This window comes from Oncorhynchus gorbuscha, linkage group LG20, assembly GCF_021184085.1.
Source record: "Oncorhynchus gorbuscha isolate QuinsamMale2020 ecotype Even-year linkage group LG20, OgorEven_v1.0, whole genome shotgun sequence".
Lineage (NCBI taxonomy): Eukaryota > Metazoa > Chordata > Actinopteri > Salmoniformes > Salmonidae > Oncorhynchus > Oncorhynchus gorbuscha.
The window spans coordinates 6,084,452-6,105,442 of NC_060192.1; the positions used below are offsets into that span (position 1 = coordinate 6,084,452).

At 44.0% G+C, this 20,991-nt stretch overlaps 1 protein-coding gene across 12 annotated transcripts; it reads right to left on the bottom strand.

Annotated features, from left to right (window-relative positions):
- Positions 1–660: 660 nt before the first annotated feature.
- LOC124007458 (V-type proton ATPase subunit B, brain isoform) lies at positions 661–17,872 on the bottom strand. Of its 12 annotated transcripts, XR_006833935.1 has the most exons (16): positions 17,691–17,872; positions 17,310–17,365; positions 16,976–17,074; positions 16,657–16,750; positions 12,127–12,204; positions 11,848–11,987; positions 11,356–11,457; positions 8,540–8,637; positions 5,919–6,042; positions 5,648–5,798; positions 3,454–3,536; positions 3,196–3,300; positions 2,972–3,101; positions 1,902–2,620; positions 1,760–1,781; positions 661–1,661 (listed from the first exon to the last, which is right to left on the bottom strand). XR_006833935.1 is itself a non-coding variant. In XM_046318041.1 (14 exons), exons 1-14 carry the CDS (start codon positions 17,827–17,829, stop codon positions 2,490–2,492), a joined length of 1,530 nt encoding a protein of 509 aa, XP_046173997.1. In that variant the 5' UTR covers positions 17,830–17,872; the 3' UTR covers positions 661–2,489. The 12 variants fall into 12 exon arrangements, 1 of the variants encoding a protein (XP_046173997.1); XR_006833925.1 differs by having other exon boundaries at positions 661–1,934; positions 2,055–2,620; XR_006833934.1 differs by lacking the exon at positions 1,760–1,781 and having other exon boundaries at positions 2,022–2,620.
- Positions 17,873–20,991: the final 3,119 nt, after the last annotated feature.

Sequence of the window (20,991 nt, forward strand, 5' to 3'; positions counted from 1 at the left end):
TGCCTACAGGGCATGTCATGCACACATATCTCCTCTCCTCTCTCGCTCCCCCTTCTCTCCTCGCTCCCTTCCTAAACACTAACCTTAAATCCAGTCTGTACTCAGTGGGACTGAGGAACAAACCAGCTTGTTTCTCAGCATGTGTTCAGTAGAGAGCAACTGTCATTAATTACAATCGACCTATTAGGTGTAGGTCTACGGTAGGTTCACTGATTGAAGAGAGGGGAACAGTTTATTACGTACATTAGTACACAGTTCAACAGCACCACCCTGTGGCCTTTTACTGTACTGCATCTGCTATCACAGAGGACTGTCTGTCTCCGCAACTGTGTGTGTGTGTGTGCGCACTGCACGTGTGTGCACTGCATGTGCAAGGCCACGGCCACAAAGAGACGCATGAAGATGTACAAAATTGCATGACGCATTCATCACTGTCTGTTTTTTTTGTCCGTCAAAAGTTCAACTCTTTCCGGAAGAGTTTCATAAAATAAAAAACGGACTATTTGTACGTTTTCTGTCGGACAATCATCTCCGTTGTCCATCATCCATCAACGGATGACATCCACGGAAAAACCATTGGCTCAATCCGTAATTTCCGGATGCCAAAAGTCTGTGTGGCAGCGTCCTTAAAGAGCTAGGAACCACAGAAGAGAGCGGGAGCAGCGTGTATTCCTTTATTGCACAGACACACCCCAGAAAGCTGAGCAGTCATGCCTGCATTTAGACCAAAACAACACTAACCATAAATCCCGAACATTTACCAAAAGATATAGGAGGAACACATACATAAGTACAGTACATCTGTCTACTCTAGAAGTCTTCACCATAAATAACAACATTGTCATCACTAAACCACAGCGTGTCGACGGAGCAGCTACAATAGAGAAATAGAGAGAAATATATAGACGAAACATATACACTGAGCGTACAAAACATTAGGAACACCTGCTTCTTTCCATGACACAGACTGACCATGTGAATCCGGGTGAAAGCTATGATCCCTTATTGATGACACTTGTTAAATTCACTTCAATAACTGTTGATTTAGGGGAAGATTCAGGTTAAAAAAGGATGATTTTTAAGTCTTGAGACAATTGACATCCAGAGGGTGAATGGGCAAGACACAAGATTTAAGTGCCTTTGAACGGGGTACGGTAGTAAGTGCCAGGAGCACCGGTCTGAGTGTTTAAAGAACTGCAATGCTGCTGGGTTTTTCATGCTCAACAGTTTCCCCGTGTGTGTCAAGAATGGTCCGCCACCCAAAGGACATCCGGACAACTTGACACGACTGTGGGAAGCATTGGAGTCAACATGGGCCGGCGTCCCCGTGGAACGCTTTCGACACCTTGTCGTCCACGCCCTGACGAACTGAGGCTGTTCTGACAGCAAAAGGGGTTGCAGTTTGTGTGTTGTATCTCTGGCTTTAGTTCAATGAATTCAGGGAGCTTTTGGGTTAACTCGGCGCGGCAACGGCACTGATCTATGCAAATGATACTAGGAGCAACACACAGGCAACTTATATGGTCGTAACAAAAGGCCATTAGAAACGTAAACAATCATATGTGAGTGAAATAGGCTGTTAGCCTTGAGCCCATCTTTCATACACATGCATCATCACTGCATATTCACTAGTCTACACCTACAGTACACCTACAGTACACCTACACATCCTGTTAAAAATACCCCATCCCTCTGACTTATAACATGCATCATCACTGCATATTCACTAGTCTACACCTACAGTACACCTACAGTACACCTAAAGTACACCTACAGTACACCTACAGTACACCTACAGTACACCTACAGTACACCTACACATCCTGTTAAAAATACCCCATCCCTCTGACTTATAACATGCATCATCACTGCATATTCACTAGTCTACACCTACAGTACACCTACAGTACACCTACAGTACACCTACAGTACACCTACACATCCTGTTAAAAATACCCCATCCCTCTGACTTATAACATGCATCATCACTGCATATTCACTAGTCTACACCTACAGTACACCTACAGTACACCTACAGTACACCTAAAGTACACCTACACATCCTGTTAAAAATACCCCATCCCTCTGACTTATAACAGACCATTCACTATTCATCCAGCTCCCTTTCCGTCCATCTGTCCATCCAATACATCTAACAGCCTGAGGCCAGGAGATTTTCCTGATCATGTGATCTGACCAGGGAAAATCCCAGACCCTATTACCAGGCTATTTGGCTCTGCTGGTCAGAGAGAACCTCTCTGGCTTGGAAAGCACTGTCAATATCTTCTGCATCTTCTACTTTTACGGGTCTATCTGTTCGGGTAAGGGGTTGCCTCTGTGTGTGACAGTATCAGTACTAGCCTATGATAATGCGTACAGTACAGAAGCTACTGGCAATGTTACAACAGCAACACCATTTACAAAGAGGCCGAGCAAGAGCGAAGGGTTAGAGTTGTGTGTGTCACTATGCATCCCTATGTTTGTCATCATTACTTCAAGCGGGGGTAGAACTCTGCCAGCGTGCTCTGAGGGATTCTCTTCAGCATCTCTTTGGGGAAGATTCTCATCAGCTGCCAGCCGATATCCAGTGTCTCAAACACAGTCCTGTTCTCATAGGCTCCTGGAACAGAGAGAGAGAGAGAGAGAGAGAGAGAGAGAGAGAGAGAGAGAGAGAGAGAGAGAGAGAGAGAGAGAGAGAGAGAGAGAGAGAGAGAGAGAGAGAGAGAGAGAGAGAGAGAGAGAGAGAGAGAGAGAGAGAGAGAGAGAGAGAGAGAGAGAGAGAGAGAGAGAGAGAGAGAGAGAGAGAGAGAGAGAGAGAGAGAGAGAGAGAGAGAGAGAGAGAGAGAGAGAGAGAGAGAGAGAGAGAGAGAGAGAGATTACACACTTGCGCACGCACTCAAACACGCACGCAGGCAGACAGGCACACACGCACACTGTCCTCCCGTCCCCTCCCCCCTATGCCCCAGTGTACCCTGGGCGATGAAGTTCTTCTCAAACTTCTGTAGGAACTCCAGGTAGAGAAGATCATCAGGCGTCAGAGCCTCCTCTCCTACCACAGCCTTCATCGCCTGCACGTCCTTACCTATAGCATAACACGCATACTACACACACACACACAATAACACATGATTTCCAGCAGAAGTGTCTAATGTTGTTGAGCAGCGTGTGTGTGTGTGTATGTGTGTGTATGCATACCAGCTGGTTGGAGACATCAGAGTGGTCTTTGCGTGTCATCCCCTCTCCGATGGCTGACTTCATCAGACGAGACAGTGATGGCAGAACATTGATGGGAGGATAGATCTAGAGAGAGAGAGAGAGGTAAAGAGGGAGAGAGTCGGAAACATCACAATATCAATTGAGAGAATCGATTTGCCAGACACTAGAATCCTGCCAATGCCCAGAGGCGCTTTTTGAAGGTAACAGCCACATTCCTGTGTGTCTCTGTGGTGTCACCTGTCTGTTGTGCAGTTGTCTGTCCACGTAGATCTGTCCCTCAGTGATGTACCCTGTCAAATCAGGGATGGGGTGAGTGATGTCTGAGAGAGAGAGAGAGCGGGAGCGAGAGAGAGAGAGAGAACATCACTTGAGAGAGCGGAAGAAAGTAAATGACTGTCCATATTTGAGCAGTCAGTTAAGCAATACATGTGTGTACAGTAGTATCGTTGGGTAAAGGGATATGTGTGATCGACATATCATTGTTGGGCATAGTGAGTGTAGGGATCTGGGTGATCGACATACCATCGTTGGGTATAGTTAGTACAGAGATCTAGGTGATAAACATACCATCGTTGGGCATAGTTAGTACAGGGATCTGGGTGATAAACATACCATCGTTGGGCATAGTGAGTGTAGGGATCTGGGTGATCGACATACCATCGTTGGGTATAGTTAGTACAGAGATCTAGGTGATAAACATACCATCGTTGGGCATAGTTAGTACAGGGATCTGGGTGATAAACATACCATCGTTGGGCATAGTGAGTGTAGGGATCTGGGTGATTGACATACCATCGTTGGGTATAGTTAGTACAGAGATCTAGGTGATAAACATACCATCGTTGGGCATAAACAGGGATCTGGGTGATAAACATACCATCGTTGGGCATAGTGAGTGTAGGGATCTGGGTGATCGACATGCCATCGTTGGGTATAGTTAGTACAGAGATCTAGGTGATAAACATACCATCGTTGGGCATAGTTAGTACAGGGATCTGGGTGATAAACATACCATCGTTGGGCATAGTTAGTACAGGGATCTGGGTGATAGACATACCATCGTTGGGCATAGTGAGTATAGGGATCTGGGTGATCGACATGCTATCGTTGGCCATAGTGAGTAAAGGGATCTGGGTGAATGACATACCATCGTTGGGGGGCAAAGTTAGTATAGGGATCTGGGTGATAAACATACCATTGTTGGGGGGCAAAGTTAGTATAGGGATCTGGGTGATAAACATACCATCGTTGGGGGGCATAGTTAGTATAGGGATCTGGGTGATAAACATACCATCGTTGGGGGCATAGTTAGTATAGGGATCTGGGTGATAAACATACCATCGTTGGGGGCATAGTTAGTATAGGGATCTGGGTGAATGACATACCATCGTTGGGGGAATAGTTAGTATAGGGATCTGGGATCTGGGGATCTGGGTGATAAACATGAATGACATACCATCGTTGGGGGAATAGTTAGTATAGGGATCTGGGTGATAAACATACCATCGTTGGGGGGCATAGTTAGTATAGGGATCTGGGTGATAAACATACCATCGTTGGGGGTATAGTTAGTATAGGGATCTGGGTGATAAACATACCATCGTTGGGGGGCATGGTTAGTATAGGGATCTGGGTGAATGACATACCATCGTTGGGGGAATAGTTAGTATAGGGATCTGGGTGACAAACATACCATCGTTGGGGGTCATAGTTAGTACAGGGATCTGGGTGATAAACATACCATCGTTGGGCATAGTTAGTATAGGGATCTGGGTGATAAACATACCATCGTTGGGGGGCATAGTTAGTATAGGGATCTGGGTGATAAACATACCATCGTTGGGCATAGTTAGTATAGGGATCTGGGTGATAGACATACCATCGTTGGGCATAGTTAGTATAGGGATCTGGGTGATAAACATACCATCGTTGGGAATAGTTAGTACAGAGATCTGGGTGAATGACATACCATCGTTGGGGGGCATAGTTAGTATAGGGATCTGGGTGATAAACATACCATCGTTGGGGGGCATAGTTAGTATAGGGATCTGGGTGATAAACATACCATCGTTGGGCATAGTTAGTATAGGGATCTGGGTGAATGACATACCATCGTTGGGGGGCATAGTTAGTACAGGGATCTGGGTGAATGACATACCATCGTTGGGCATAGTTAGTACAGAGATCTGGGTGAATGACATACCATCGTTGGGCATAGTTAGTACAGGGATCTGGGTGAATGACATACCATCGTTGGGTATAGTTAGTATAGGGATCTGGGTGATCGACATACCATCGTTGGGCATAGTTAGTATAGGGATCTGGGTGATAGACATACCATCACTGGGGGGCATAGTTAGTATAGGGATCTGGGTGAATGACATACCATCATTGGGCATAGTTAGTATAGGGATCTGGGTGATCGACATACCATCGTTGGGCATAGTTAGTATAGGGATCTGGGTGATAGAGCCATTGCGTCCCTCCACCCGACCAGCTCTCTCGTAGATGGTGGCAAGGTCAGTGTACATGTAGCCTGGGAAACCACGACGACCTGGGACCTCCTCTCTGGCCGCTGAGACCTGAGAAGTGGGGGGATGACATTTACTCGTTGTCATTGATTTCATGTGTAATAATGTTGATGTTTGCTGTGGCGATGTCTCACCTCTCGTAGCACCTCAGCGTGTGTGTGTGTGTTATACCTCTCGTAGCGCCTCTGCGTAGGAGCTCATGTCAGTCAGGATGACCAGGACGTGCTTCTCACACTGGTAGGCCAGATACTCTGCTGATGTCAGAGCTAGGCGGGGCGTGATGATACGCTCTATACTGCAGAGAGACGGGGAGAGGGTAAGATCTTCAAAGAGGTGAGAGGTCACCAATGAAGCATGGTTTCCGTCAGGAAAATGTGGCGCCGGACAACATGACTGGGCAGATTTTAATTTACTGGCCATTTGAGAAATTTACTGGACACATAATGCATAGGGTGACTAACCCATTAGGGTAGGGGTAGGCAACTAGATTGCGCGGCGGGACAATTTTCTCCGGAAGAGATGGTCGGAGGCGGAATATAATTCTGATCATTTGTACACTGCAAAATGACCACATCTAGGCCCAAAAATAGATTGTATTTGAAAATTTAAAAAACATTGATTACATTGAGACACAATGACATATGTATATTTTTCTATTTGTGGGAATACTTGGGAACAGATTCCCGAAATGAATTCCTGGTGGTTATACGGTAAAAAAAGAAAAAGAGTTTTGCCTGTTTGCCGACCATGCATTAGGGTGTCCACCCGCAGCGCTCAGAAGGACAGGAATCACATTTACACTATGGTAGTTCATCTTAACAGTGGTGCAGCGGTCTAAGGCACTGCATCTCGGTGCTAGAGGCGTCACTACAGGCACCCTGGTTTGAATCCAGGCTCTATCACAACCGGCCGTGCACAATTGGTCCAGCGTTGGCCGGTGTAGACTGTCATTTCTTAACTGACTTGTTAACAGAACATGCAACTCCTGTAATGAAGTAGCCAATAAAACGTCATTTCCCAAAATGCAATTAGCAGGAAAACACCATTCTAAACATTTAGCCGACGCTCATATCAAGAGCGACTTACAGGAGAAATGAGTGTTAAATACCTTTGTCAAGGGCACATCACCACATTCTTCACCTAGACAGCTTGGGGATTCAAACCAGCAACCTTTCAGTTACTGGCTCAATGCTCTCAACCACTAGGCTACCTGCACCTGATAATATAGGTTCCGTATGTGACAGAGATGAAAATCTCTGTTGGAAACTTGGAAAGACGGGGACTTTAAAGATGCAACAACGAGGATGGGTTGCTAATATGACCAGGATTGTGTCTTTGAGCTTCTGGACTACAAAAGTGGATGTGGAAACCAATAGAACACGAAAGAAATTGTGGTTTCAATATAATATATATATAATAATTTCATATGAGGAAGTCTTTATAAAACAACCCGCGTTTCTCAGGTCAGATTTTGCCTCGGCCTTGAAGCAAGGTAAGACATGCCTCATATGAAATAAAAAAAAGTTCAGGTTTCAAACAATTAATTATATGTTTTCAAAATGCCTCCGCCTCGCATTGCATTGTGGAGTGTGGTCCTTCTGTAGCTCAGTTGGTAGAGCATGGCGCTTGTAACGCCAGGGTAGTGGGTTCGATTCCCGGGACCACCCATACGTAGAATGTATGCACACATGACTGTAAGTCGCTTTGGATAAAAGCGTCTGCTAAATGGCATATTATAGACACTGATACCCCAGCCAGGTCACCAATGACCATGTTTTTTTGTTTTACAGGCCGTGACCGGGAGGTCCGTGGGGCGACCCACAATAGGCCCAGCGTCGTCCGGGTTAGGGAGGGTTTAGCCGGTAAGGATATCCTTGTCTCATCACGCACTAGCGACTCCTGTGGCGGGCCAGGTGCAGTGCGCGCTAACCAAGTTTGCCAGGTGCACGGTGTTTCCTCCAACACATTGGTGCAGCTGGCTTCCAGGTTGGATGCGTGCTGTGTTAAGAAGCAGTGCGGCTTGGTTGGGTTGTGTATCGGAGGACGCATGACTTTCAACCTTCGTCTCTCCCGAGCCCGTACGGGAGTTGTAGCGATGAGACAAGATAGTAGCTACTAAACGATTGGACGAAAAATAAACAAATAAAAGTTCATGCCTAAACCACCTTAAAACACTTTTTTAAAAGGGCAACAACTTCGAAATTTGAGACACACGGATGAACGTCTAATTCTGAAGTGACACTGTGAGAGCTAGTTGGATAGCCTGCCTACTGTTGACTATGCACTGAATGGCAAATGGGAGGCACGCTTCAATTACGAGTTGAGAAAAAAAGATTGTAGCTCTTTTTAACCATGGACATCAAAACACAATTACATTTAGAATTGTTGCACAATGACTGGGCTTATAAAAGCACGTTTCACTCCAGCAGCAACTAGCTGAGGACCCGTGATATTCCCCTCAAAATGAGTGGATATGCCGTGATGTGTGATAAATAAGATAAATAAGATATATGACGACTCACGAAAATGCACACGCCTCAATTATTCCACTAAATGTATTTACATCAACTGATATTTCCATCAATTAATAAAAAATAGTAGTTTTCAATGGGATTGTTTTTTCTCCCGTTCAATTTGTCTGGCAACAATTCTATTTATCAGCTACAACAACAAAAAATATTGCCCAAAAACAGGCAATTACCAGCTAATGAAAACCCTGCAATGAAGGTTAATTGGACAGGTTGAGGAGCAGGTGAGATGAGGGTAGAGGTTAAAGGTTAGAAGTGACCTACGTGGGGTCGTTGGCCAGGTTGAGGAACAGACAGACGTTGTCCATGGAACCATTCTCCTCAAAGTCTGACTTGAAGAACCGAGCTGTCTCCATGTTGACCTGGGGTCAAGGGTTAGAGGTCAAAGTTTATAGCTGGAATCCTTAATTGAAATAGCGTCTGCTAAATGACTTAAATGTAAATGTAAATAATAACAAAGTGGTCCCCCTGTAGTGGGGTAATATTTGATATGCGTATATTATGTATACACTACATCAACAAAATGACACCAGCTTGTCGAACATCTCATTCCAAAATCATGGGCATTAATATGGAGTTGCGCCCCCCCCCCCCCCCCCCTTGCTGCTATAACAGCCTCCACTATTCTGGGAAGGCTTTCAACTAGATGTTGGAACATGCTTCCATTCAGCCACAAGAGTATTAGTGAGGTCAGGCACTGATGTTGAGCGATTAGGCCTGGCTCGCAGTCAGGGCTCTGTGCAGGTCAGTCAAGTTCTTCCACACCAATCTGGACAAACAATCTCTGCATGGATCTCGGTTTGTGCACGGGGGCATTGTCCTGCTGAAACAGGAAAGTGCCTTCCCCAAACTGTTGCCACAAAGATGGAAGCACAGAATTGTCTAAAATGTCATTGTATGCTGTAGCGTTAAGATTTCCCTTCACTGGAACTAAGGGGCAGAGCCCGAACCATGAAAACCATTATTCCTCCTCCACCAAACTTTACAGTTGCACTATGCATTTGGGCAGGTAGCGTTCTCCTGGCAATCCGCCAAACCCAGAAAAGTCCGTCCAACTGCCAAATGGTGAATGGAGAACGCGTTTTCACTGCTCCAGATTCCAATGGCGGTGAACTTTACACCACTCCAGCCGACGCTTGGCATTGCGCATAGTTATCTTAGGCTTGTGTGCGCCTGCTCGGTCATGGAAACCCATTTCATGAAGCTCCCGACAAATAGTTATTGTACTGACGTTGCTTTCAGAGGCAGTTTGGAACTCGGTAGTGAATGTTGCAACCGAGGACAGAGATTTTTTACGCACTACGTGCTTCAGCACTTGGCGTCCCCATTCTGTGAGCTTGTGTGGCCTACTTACCACTTCGCGGCTGAGCCATTTTTGCTCCTAGACCTTTCCACTTCACAATAACAGCACTTACAGTTGACCAGGGCAGCTCTAGCAGGGCAGAAATTATACGAACTGACTTGTTAGAAAGGTGTCATCCTATGACGGTGCCACGTTGAATGTCACTGAGCTCTTCAGTAAGGCCATTCTACTGCTAATGTTTGTCCCTGGAGATTGCATGGCGGTGTGGTCGATTTTATACACCTGTTAGCAACGGGTGTGGCTGAAATAGCCGAATCCACTCATTTGAAGGGGTGTCCACATACTTCTATATATAGTGTGCCTCACTCGTAAAATCTCACCCTTTAAAATTAGAATAAACATTATGAGAAGTGAATATCAAAGCAAGTGTAATTTCATTACTTGCAAAACAAATTGATTCACAATTCGCAACTTAAGTTGCAAGGCAATACTTACATTAACAAAGCATAATTCTGAGGGTATAGATCCTCAGTTAACACATAAGACAAAGCGTGAACAAAGAGATGCCTACTAGACCAGAGTCCTAGAAATGTTGAATTGATCATATAACCTTCAAATGGACAGGATACAGGATGAGAGAGAGAACAACAGGCCTTCATTTCATTTATAACATCTGAAGATGTGTGAAACCAACCACCATTGTCCAGTCAAACAATACCAAGTTTACAGTAACCTGATCACTCAGGCCCAATCTCCACAGGGTGTCACAAGCATCGAACTTTCATTTAGATTTTTAAGGTCAACCACATTACAATGATTTGGAGAAAAAAGACGACACATACAGTCCCAGGCAACAGTTTGGAAACACCTTTTCTACATTGACTTGCAAACTGTTCTACGTTGTAGAACAATAGTGAAGACATCAAAACTATGAAATAACACGTATGGAAACATGTTGTAGCAAAAAAAGTGTTAAACAAATCAAAACATTGTATATTTGAGATTCTTCAAAGTAGCCACCCTTTGCCTTTATGACAGCTTCACACACACTTGGCATTCTCTCAACCAGCTTCATGAGGTAGTCACCTGGAATGCATTTCAATTAACAGGCCTACATTGTTCAAAGTCAATTTGTGGAAGTTTTTTCCTTCTTAATGTGTTTGAGCCAATCAGTTGTGCTGTGACAAGGTAGGGGTGGTATACAGAAGATAGCCTTATTTGGTCAAGTATAAAACACTTTTTGGGATTACTACATGATTCCATGTGTGTTATTTCATAGTTTTGATGGCTTCACTATTAATAGTAAAAATAAAGGAAAACCCTTGAATGAAAAGGTGGTACCGTATATTAATAAAAACATTTTTGGGGCAGGGTTGGAAATTCTCCCGGGGTCGCAACCCCTACTTTAGGAACCACTGTTTTAAAGAGTCAATCTGCAGTTGTTACATACATATTGTTTCAACTTAGAAATGTATAATATGTATCCATTGTTTCTGGAAGAATATAACTTATAAATGCCTCATGAGCTTCAACTGTCACATCCGGTCAGAACAACAAATACAAGCTTGTTTGACTCCAATGTTTGTAAACATTGTAAACCTAGACAAACACTGAATAGCCTCAAAACATGCTTTAAACTATACATGTGACATCATGGATGGTCAGTCCTTGCATCCATTCCTCTGTCTATGAATTTGAGAGGGGATACATTTCTCCAGGCCTATCCCTCAGCTTTTGGCCCTTTAAGGGGTCATGTGCGTGTAACCCTGTGTCTCACCCCCATTGCGGCGAAGACGATAGCGAAGTTGTCATCACTGTAGTCCATCACATCTTTAGACTTCCTCACCAGGCCTGCCTGACGACAGATCTGAGCCGCTATCTACACATAGAGAGAGAGAGAGAGAGAGAGAGAGAGAGAGAGAGAGAGAGAGAGAGAGAGAGAGAGAGAGAGAGAGAGAGAGAGAGAGAGGGGGGGAGAAAAAGACAGAGGACAAGAGATGGGGCAAAAGATAGAAACACGCTGTAGGATGTGAAAAAACAACTGTTTCCTTCCTTGGAGGAGAGCCTCAAAGCTCATTTCCCATTTAATCAAACTGAACTAATTAAAAGAAAATGATACAAATTAATGAATCAATTTAATTAGTGGGTTTAATCAGCACTAGACCCTATGGATGTGCTACTTCAATACCTTCACACAAATTGCCAGGCCATTCACACAGCTCTTAATGCTGAGGATGGGGGTTAACGGAGGTAGGGAGTGTGTGCGTACCTCGTTGTGTGGCAGTCCTGCAGCAGAGAAAATGGGTATTTTCTGCCCCCTAGCGATGCTGTTCATGCCGTCTATAGCAGAGATCCCTGTCTGGATCATCTCCTCCGGGTAGATACGACACTGAGGGTTGATAGGCTGGCCTGGACACACGAGCACGCCCGCACGCACGCACGCACACACACACACACACACACACACACACGTTATTATCTCCTCAAAAAAGAAACAACACTCTCTATCGTTATATTCATCTCTCAATCTATAACTCTAGACGTGTACCCATGATGTCCAGGTATTCTTCTGCCATCACCGTGGGGCCTTTGTCGATGGGCTTGCCTGATCCATTAAACACGCGACCTGCAAACAGAAATGCCCATACACACGCACAGGCACGCACACCAACACACACAGGTTCAGATTGACTGTTCTTAACGTGCGTTACTGTGCGTGTGTATACAACAACAACAAAACAGTTACAGTGAGAGAGAGAGGTCGCAATTACACAATTGTTACCCGGAGGAAAATGGGGGAGAGTCATGCTTTTTTTTTTTCAATTTCAGTCAGGGCGAGTGCTTAGTATTTTTTTATTTAGTACAGGGGAGGGTCATGTCATTTGTAATCGATTAAATGTCGTATTGCTCAGTGTTTGAAAATGAGTTGCTTATTATAACTCGATGTGTATCTGATGCTGCCCCTCATAGGTGATTCTCTGCTGGGCGTGCAATGGCAAGTGTGCCTAGTGTGGTCTCAATCAAATGATCCATAGCCTATACCGTAGGCTAAGGCTATACGAAGAGCATGCTGGGAGAAGCACTGGGATGGCCAGGAATACAGAAATGCACCTGTTGGTCACAGATACCTTAAAAAAAGGTTGGGGCGTGAATCAGAAAACCAGTCAGTATCTGGGGGACACCATTTGCCTCATGCAGCGCAACACATCTCCTTCACATAGAGTTGATCAGGCTGTTGACTGTGGCCTGTGGAATATTGTTCCTCTCCTCTTAAAATAGCTGTGCAAAGTTGCTGGATATTGGTGAGAACTGGAACACGCTGTTGTGCACGTCGATCCAAAGCATCCCAAACATGCTCAATGGGTGACATGTCTGGTGGGTATGCAGCCCAAGGAAGAACTGGGACATTTTCAGCTTCCAGGAATTGTGTATAGATCCTTGCGCCATGGGGCCATGCCTTATCATGCTGAAACATGAGGTGATGGGCGGCGGATGAACGGCACAACAATGGACTTCAGGATCTCATCACGGAATCTCTTTGCGTTCAAATTGCCATCGATAAAATGCAGTTGTCTTTCGTTGTGTGTAGCTTATGCCTGCCCATACCATAACCCCACCGCCATCACAACGGGGCACTCTGTTCACAACGTTGACATCAGAAAACCACTCGCCCACACAACTCCATACACGCTGCCTTCTGCACGGTACAGTTGAAACCGGGATTAATCTGTGAAGAGCACACTTCTCCAGCAAGCCAATGGCCATAGAAGGTGATCCTTTGCCCACTGAAGTCGGTTATGATGCCAAACTGCAGTCAGATCAAGAAGCTGGTGAGGACCACGAGCACACAGATGAGCTTCCCTGAGACGGTTTGTGACAGTTTGTGCAGAAATTCTTTGTATGTGCAAACCCAGTTTCATCAGCTGTCCAGGTGGCTGGTCTCAGACGACCCGCAGGTGAGTGGTTACACGTGATCTGTGGTTGTAAGGCCAGTTGGACGTACTGCCAAATTCTCTAAAACGACGTGTATGGTATAGAAATTAACATCACATTCTCTGGCAGCAGCTCTGGTGGACATTCCTGAGACAACTTGAGACATCTGTGGCATTGTGTTGTGTGACAAAACTGCACATTTTAGAGTGGCCTTTTATTGTCCCCAGCACAAGGTGCACCTGTGTAATGATCATTCTGCTAATCGGCATCTTGATATGCTACGGATTATATTGGCAAAGGAGAAAGGCTCGCTAACAAGGATGTAAACCAATTTGTGCAACAAATATGAGAGAAAAAAGCTTTTTGTTCATATGGAATCTGGAATCTGGAATCTGGGATCTTCTATTTCAGCTCATGAAACATGGGACCAACACTTTACATGGAAACCTAGCTAGTGTTAGTAAATGTTGCAACTTGAATGGCTTGGTGTGCTAAGTTAAAATCAGGGCTAGAATTGAGGGGGTATGTGAGGGTATTGGGGCCTTTGTTAAAGAAAAAGGCTAAAAGCATAGGCTTACCTCTTAAGATTTTATATAAAGCGATCTATAACTAACTTTAGTACGCAATGCTATTTAAAAAAAATCTATTGTGAAGCATTTGCTACACACAACAGGCTGGCAGGAGCGCTCAGCATTTCAACAACACATCAACAACATGCCTATGATTTTTGACATTTAGGCTGTATAAAATGTTAACTAACTACTTAAAATTAGATAGTAATTAGACAGTAATTAGACAAAATAGTCTTATTATGCTATACAATCATTCTACAGTGCCTTTTGAATTCACTTGAAGAAATATGAGTTTGGCCAGTCTTTGGTTTGAGGATCATGCAGTGACCTACGCATGTTCATTTAGACTAGCAAATGCTCTTATATTTCACAGTCAACACAAATCTATTTTGCAACAACAATATCATGGGATAAAATATAATAAATTAGAAAAATGACAGGTTTCCAAATGACAGAATGTTACAAGCGCATACCTGATGATATGTGGCTGCTGTTTTAATAAACAAATGGCTTTTTCTAAAATAAATTGAAGATGATCAGATACTTCAGTTGTCATTGGTTCTGTTGCTCTCAATTTTTACAGTTGATCGACAACTGTACCACTGTTCCAAACTTAGACTACCCTATTTTTTTTTAACAATAGCCTACAGTGGGGCCAAAAAGTATTTAGTCAGCCACCAATTGTGCAAGTTCTCCCACTTAAAAAGATGAGAGAGGCCTGGAATTTTCATCATAGGTACACTTCAACTATGACAGACAAAATGAGTGAAAAAAATCCAGAAAATCACATTGTAGAATTTTTTATTTATTTATTTGCAAATTATGGTGGAAAATAAGTATTTGGTCAATAACAAAAGTTTATCTCAATACTTTGTTATATACCCTTTGTTGGGAATGACAGAGGTCAAACATTTTCGTAAGTATTCACAAGGTTTTCACACACTGTTGCTGGTATTTTGGCCCATTCCTCCATGCAGATCTCCTCTAGAGCAGTGATGTTTTGGGGCTGTTGATGGGCAACACGGACTTTCAACGCCCTCCAAAGATTTTCTATGGGGTTGAGATCTGGAGACTGGCTAGGCCACTCCAGGACCTTGAAATGCTTCTTACAAAGCCACTCCTTCGTTGCCCGGGTGGTGTTTTTGGGATCATTGTCATGCTGAAAGACCCAGCCACATTTCATCTTCAATGCCCTTGCTGATGGAAGGAGGTTTTCACTCAAAATCTCACGATACATGGCCCTATTCATTCTTTCCTTTACACGGATCAGTCGTCCTGGTCCCTTTGCAGAAAAACAGCCCCAAAGCATGATGTTTCCACCCCTATGCTTCACAGTAGGTATGGTGTTCTTTGGATGCAAATCAGCATTCTTTGTCCTCCAAACACGACGAGTTGAGTTTTTACCAAAAAGTTCATCTGACCATATGACATTCTCCCAATCTTCTCCCAATCTTCTTCTGGATCATCCAAATGCTCTCTAGCAAACTTCAGACGGGCCTGGACTTGTACTGGCTTAAGCAGGGGGACACGTCTGGCACTGCAGGATTTGAGTCCCTTGCGGCGTAGTGTGTTACTGATGGTAGGCTTTGTTACTTTGGTCCCAGCTCTCTGCAGGTCATTCACTAGGTCCCCCCGTGTGGTTCTGGGATTTTTGCTCACCGTTCTTGTGATCATTTTGACCCCATGGGGTGAGATCTTGCGTGGAGCCCCAGATCGAGGGAGATTATCAGTGGTCTTGTATGTCTTCCATTTCCTAATAATTGCTCCCACAGTTGATTTTTTCAAACCAAGATGCTTACCTATTGCAGATTCAGTCTTCCCAGCCTGGTGCAGGTCTACAATTTTGTTTCTGGTGTCCTTTGACAGCTATTTGGTCTTGGCCATAGTGGAGTTTGAAGTGTGCCTGTTTGAGCTTGTGGACAGGTGTCTTTTATACTGATAACAAGTTCAAACAGGTGCCATTAAAGCAGGTAACGAGTGGAGGACAGAGGAGCGTCTCATTTTGTCTGTCATAGTTGAAGTGTACCTATGATGAAAATTACAGGCCTCTCATCTTTTTAAGTGGGAGAACTTGCACAATTGGTGGCTGACTAAATACTTTTTTGCCCCACTGTATATTTAAAAAAAAAAAAACGTCTCTGTTGCTGCAGCGTGCGCTTATTCGTTGTCATGCACTGATGTGGTATTAAAAACAGATTCTGCAGTCATGTAAAATGACAGAATTGTATCAAATGCGTTTTTAAATGAATATTTTTTTCTCAGACCGCAAAATGAGATGATAGGTTCATTCGGTGCTTTTATAATAATGGAGATCTCTTCACCCCTTACCCTTGTCCTTCTGGCTACGTTGCCATGTAATGCTTACAAAATGAAGAACAGTTTCTAAAACGGCATATCAAAGGGTCTGGTCTGTCTGTCCTAGGTGTGAGGGTAAATGATAGGCATGTTCTCTGCTATACACTTTGTTTTTATCTATATTTTGGGTATAGGGGAATATCTGACCTCACTTCAGAGGTCAGATTTTCTCCAGGTATCCCTCATTATGAATAACATACAGTCCCTAAGTGCCGTACCCAGCATATCTTCAGAGACAGGGGTGCGTAGGATGTCTCCTGTAAACTCACAGCTGGTCTTCTTAGCATCAATACCTGATGTCCCCTCAAACACCTACACACACCCACAAACATGCACACACACGCACACGCACACACACGCGCACATGCACACACACGCACGTAAGCACGCACACACACACACACACACACACACACACACACACACACACACACACACACACACACACACACACACACGCAAAGGGACAGTTAACACAGGGCTCTGAGTTGTAGGATTTTGAGACATGATGGGCAAGTCACACACAGACACACTGACCTGCACCACGGCTTTAGACCCTGTAACCTCCAACACCTGGCCACTCCTCTTGGTTCCATCTGGCAGGGTCAGGTGGACGATCTCTGCATACCTGGGGAACTGTCTCACAAACACACACACACACACACACACACACACACACACACACACACACACACACACACACACACACACACACACACACACACACACACACACACACACACACACACACACACACACACACACACACACACAGGGTCACCTGGGAACCTGAATGACATGCTGGTCAGAGCCTGGCTGTGTTTTAATACAATATGTTGATTTGAAGATGTACTAATCTGTGATCGCTCACCTTCACCTGGTCCAGAATCACGAGAGGCCCGTTGACTCCAGACACTGTCTTATAGGCTACAAACACAGAGCAGAGTTACTCACACACTGCTCACACCCGTTGTAGTAAGAAGCTGCAAGTCATGCAACTGCTGCAAAACATTTTGAGGGGGTGATGGTGAAATTCCATTTATTTTCATTCATTAGGATATGAGAAACGTATATTTCCCAGCAACATATGATACAAATGCGTTTCAATAGCAATCGATTCCCCTGAATACTACTACTAGTCATCATCACTTGCCGCAGAATGCGCAACGTTATCTCCTATCGGGCTGTCCGTCTAGCCCCTCCGTTCCTGCGTTATTCTCCGGTTTACCGGGCACGACAGCTAATAACTCACTCAGGCGCGGCTGGGAGATGTAGTCGCGTTTAACGGCCAGGACTTGCTCCCGGGAGGCAGCCGTCTTGTTGCCGGTAACGGCTGATGAGAGCTCGTTAACAGCTCCGCTGACCATTCCCTTCAGCACCTTCAACGCCATGTTTACCTCTGGATTGGAGTTGGAGCAGACAGTCGTGACAGCAAAACTGCGCATGCGAGGTAGCTACGTGGAGGAGCTGACCAAGGTGCTGATTATTCCAAGATTTGTTTTATTATAAGGTGTGTAAACTTACATTTTGGGCTAAAACAAGTATTATAAATTGGGTGGTTCGAACGCTGAATGCTGATTGGCTGACAGCCATGGTAAATAATACCTGTATACCACTGGTATGACAAAACAATGTACAGTATTTTAAAATGTTCACACATTTATAGTGAAATGTTATCAAATCAAATAAAACAATCAAATGTTATTTGTGATGTGCTTTGTGAAGAACAGGTGTAGACTAACAGTGAAACGATTACTTACGAGAAATAATAGAAAAATAATAATAAAAAAGGGATAACTACACATTATAATGATTATCGATTGATTATTTACCTTCTACACTAAAAGAACCTACAGCACTAGACTAACATCACATGCATCATCCTTGTGGTATTGAGAGATAAACATGGTAATGACTTCACTGATTGCACATAAATGAAGATAGTTCCGACCTGATAGAGTGCTTGCTTTGTTATCCAGCTAATCTTGTGTCCTTTCTGTCATCCTGTGAACCCCGTTAATTGCTGCTAGCAGCTATATTTCAGTGTTGTGTTTCTGTGATCCTGAGGCTGAGAAATTTGCAATTGCGCTAATATGACCACAGGAGGTTGGTGGCACCTTAATTGGGGAGAAGGGCTTGTGGCAATGACTGGAGCGGAATTAATGGAAAGGTATCAAATACATCAAAGACAAATACATGGTCCTTCTGTAGCTCAGTTGGTAGAGCATGGCGCTTGTAACGCCAGGGTAGTGGGTTTGATCCCCGGGACCACCCATACGTAGAATGTATGCACACATGACTGTAAGTCGCTTTGGATAAAAGCGGCTGCTAAATGGCATATATTATTATTATTATTACATCAAACACATGGTTTGATGCCATTCCATTTGCTGCGTTCCAGCCATTATTATGAAATGTCCTCCCCTCAGCAGCCTCTACTGATTCTGACATACTGGTACGACCTAAGATGGCGGCTGATATAGGGGCCAGTGCCATCAGACATTTAGCTCTAACTTTGGAACGCTATGGGCTATCAACTCAGTTCTAATTGACCCTTCGCTAAGGCCCAGAATTTTGACCAACCAATTGCAGAGCTCCATGAAAGCTAGTGAGGGCAATGGGGAATAATTTGGCTAAATAATTTAACAATGAACCAGGTGTACTTGCTAATGTGATTCCTGAAATGTATAATACATTTTTCTAATCTGAAATTATATTTTTGTTACATTGTTTGCTAGCTCAGCTGGTAAGCTAGCTCTGTCTCATTGACCGCCAAACATGGCTAATGCTAGCAAGCTAGCTAGCCACATATAACTTCTCTCATAACGGTTGTTAGCCATGTTAATAATACAACTCCCATCAGAATACAATTTGGGAGCAGTAGTTTGCTCCAAAATTGGTTGTAGCTTTTACAATGTTGACAGTGAATTCAGAGCTATTCAGTGGCTAGCCACACTACAAAAATAATTTTACGAGGTTCACGTGAAGCAATTATGATGAAAGTCCACCACAACTACCTGAGAGTTTGCTGATTAGCAAGGTGTAGTTGGGGTTTAATTTCAAAGTATATTAAAAACAGTTTGAAATCAGTGGTTGGAAGGGGGAATCGAGTTTTCCAGAAAAAAAAGTTGTCAGAGATTGCAACAGTAAACAAGGGGATCAGGGCTTAACAAAGAGCCAATTGCATCTGAAAGCTGAGACTCAACTTGGTATAGAGACATTAGTTGTTGTATTTTTAGGTCTGGTGGCACTTTGAAGGTTGTGTTAATGTGAAATGAATGTAGATCTGGTAAAAGATAATACAAACCAAAAAACGTGAGTTTTTTGTACCATCTTTGAAATGCAAGAGAAAGGCCAGAATGTATTATTCCAGCCCAGGCACAATTTAGATTTTGGCCACTAGATGGCAGCAGTGTATGTGCAAAGTTATAGACTGATCCAATGAACCATTGCGTTTCTGTTCAAAATGTTCTATCAAGATGTGCCTAATTGGTTTATTAATAACTGTAAGTTCATAACTGTGCACTCTTCTCAAATAATAGCATGTTATTATTTCCTTGCAAAAAGCTACAGTAAATTGGACAGTGCAGTTAGATTCACAAAAATCTAAGCTTTCGGACAATATCAGATATGTCTATGTCCTGGGAAATGTTCTTGTTACTTACAACCTCATGCTAATGGCATTAGCCCATTTTAGCTCAACCGCCCCGAGGGGGACCTACTAATCCTGTAAAGGTTGTATGTAATCAGATTATGAAATCAAATCTAAATCAAATTTTACTTGTCACATGTGCCGAATACAACCGGAGTAGACCTTAACGAGAAATAGTTACTTTCACTACAGCCCTGTCGATGAGAATGGGGGGGGTGCTCGGTCCTCCTTTTCCTGTAGTCCACAACCATCTCCTTTGTCTTAATCACGTTTGAGGGAGGGATTGTTGTCTCTGACCTCCTCCTTAAAGGCTGTCTCATCGTTGTCGTTGATCAGGCCTACCACTGTTGTTTCATCGACAAATTTGGTGTTGGAGTCGTGCCTGGCCATGCAGTCATGAGTGAACAGGGAGTACAGGAGGGGACTGAGCGTGCACCCCTGAGGGGCCCCCATGTTGAGGATCAGCGTGGCAGATGTGTTGTTACTTACTCTTACCACCTGGGGACCGCCCATCAGGAAGTCCAGGATCCAGTTGCAGAGGGAGGTGTTTAGTCCCAGGGTCCTTAGCTTATTGATGAGCTTAGTGATGAGCTTTGTGGGCACTATGGTGTTGAACGCTAAACTGTAGTCAATGAATAGCATTCTCACATAGGTGTTCCTTTTGTCCAGGTGGGAAAGGGCAGTGTTGAGTGCAATAGATATTGCATCATCTGTGGATCAGTTTGGGCAGTATGCAAATTGGAGTGGATCTAGGGTTTCTGTAATAATGGTGGTGATAGCCATGACCAGCCTTTCAAAAGCACTTCATGGCTACAGACGTGAGTGCTATCGGTCAGTTGTCATTTAGGCAGGTTACCTTAGTGTTCTTGGGCACAGGGACTATGGTAGTCTGCTTGAAATA

Coding starts and splice junctions, on each gene's coding strand:
- LOC124007458 (XM_046318041.1), bottom strand. CDS start 17,829: ATGGCGTTGAAGGTGCTGAAGGGAATGGTCAGCGGAGCTGTTAACGAG. Junction 17,366..17,690: donor CATCTCCCAGCCGCGCCTGA/GTGAGTTATTAG, acceptor CTGTGTTTGTAG/CCTATAAGACAGTGTCTGGA. Junction 2,621..2,971: donor GAAGAACTTCATCGCCCAGG/GTACACTGGGGC, acceptor TCTCTGTTCCAG/GAGCCTATGAGAACAGGACT.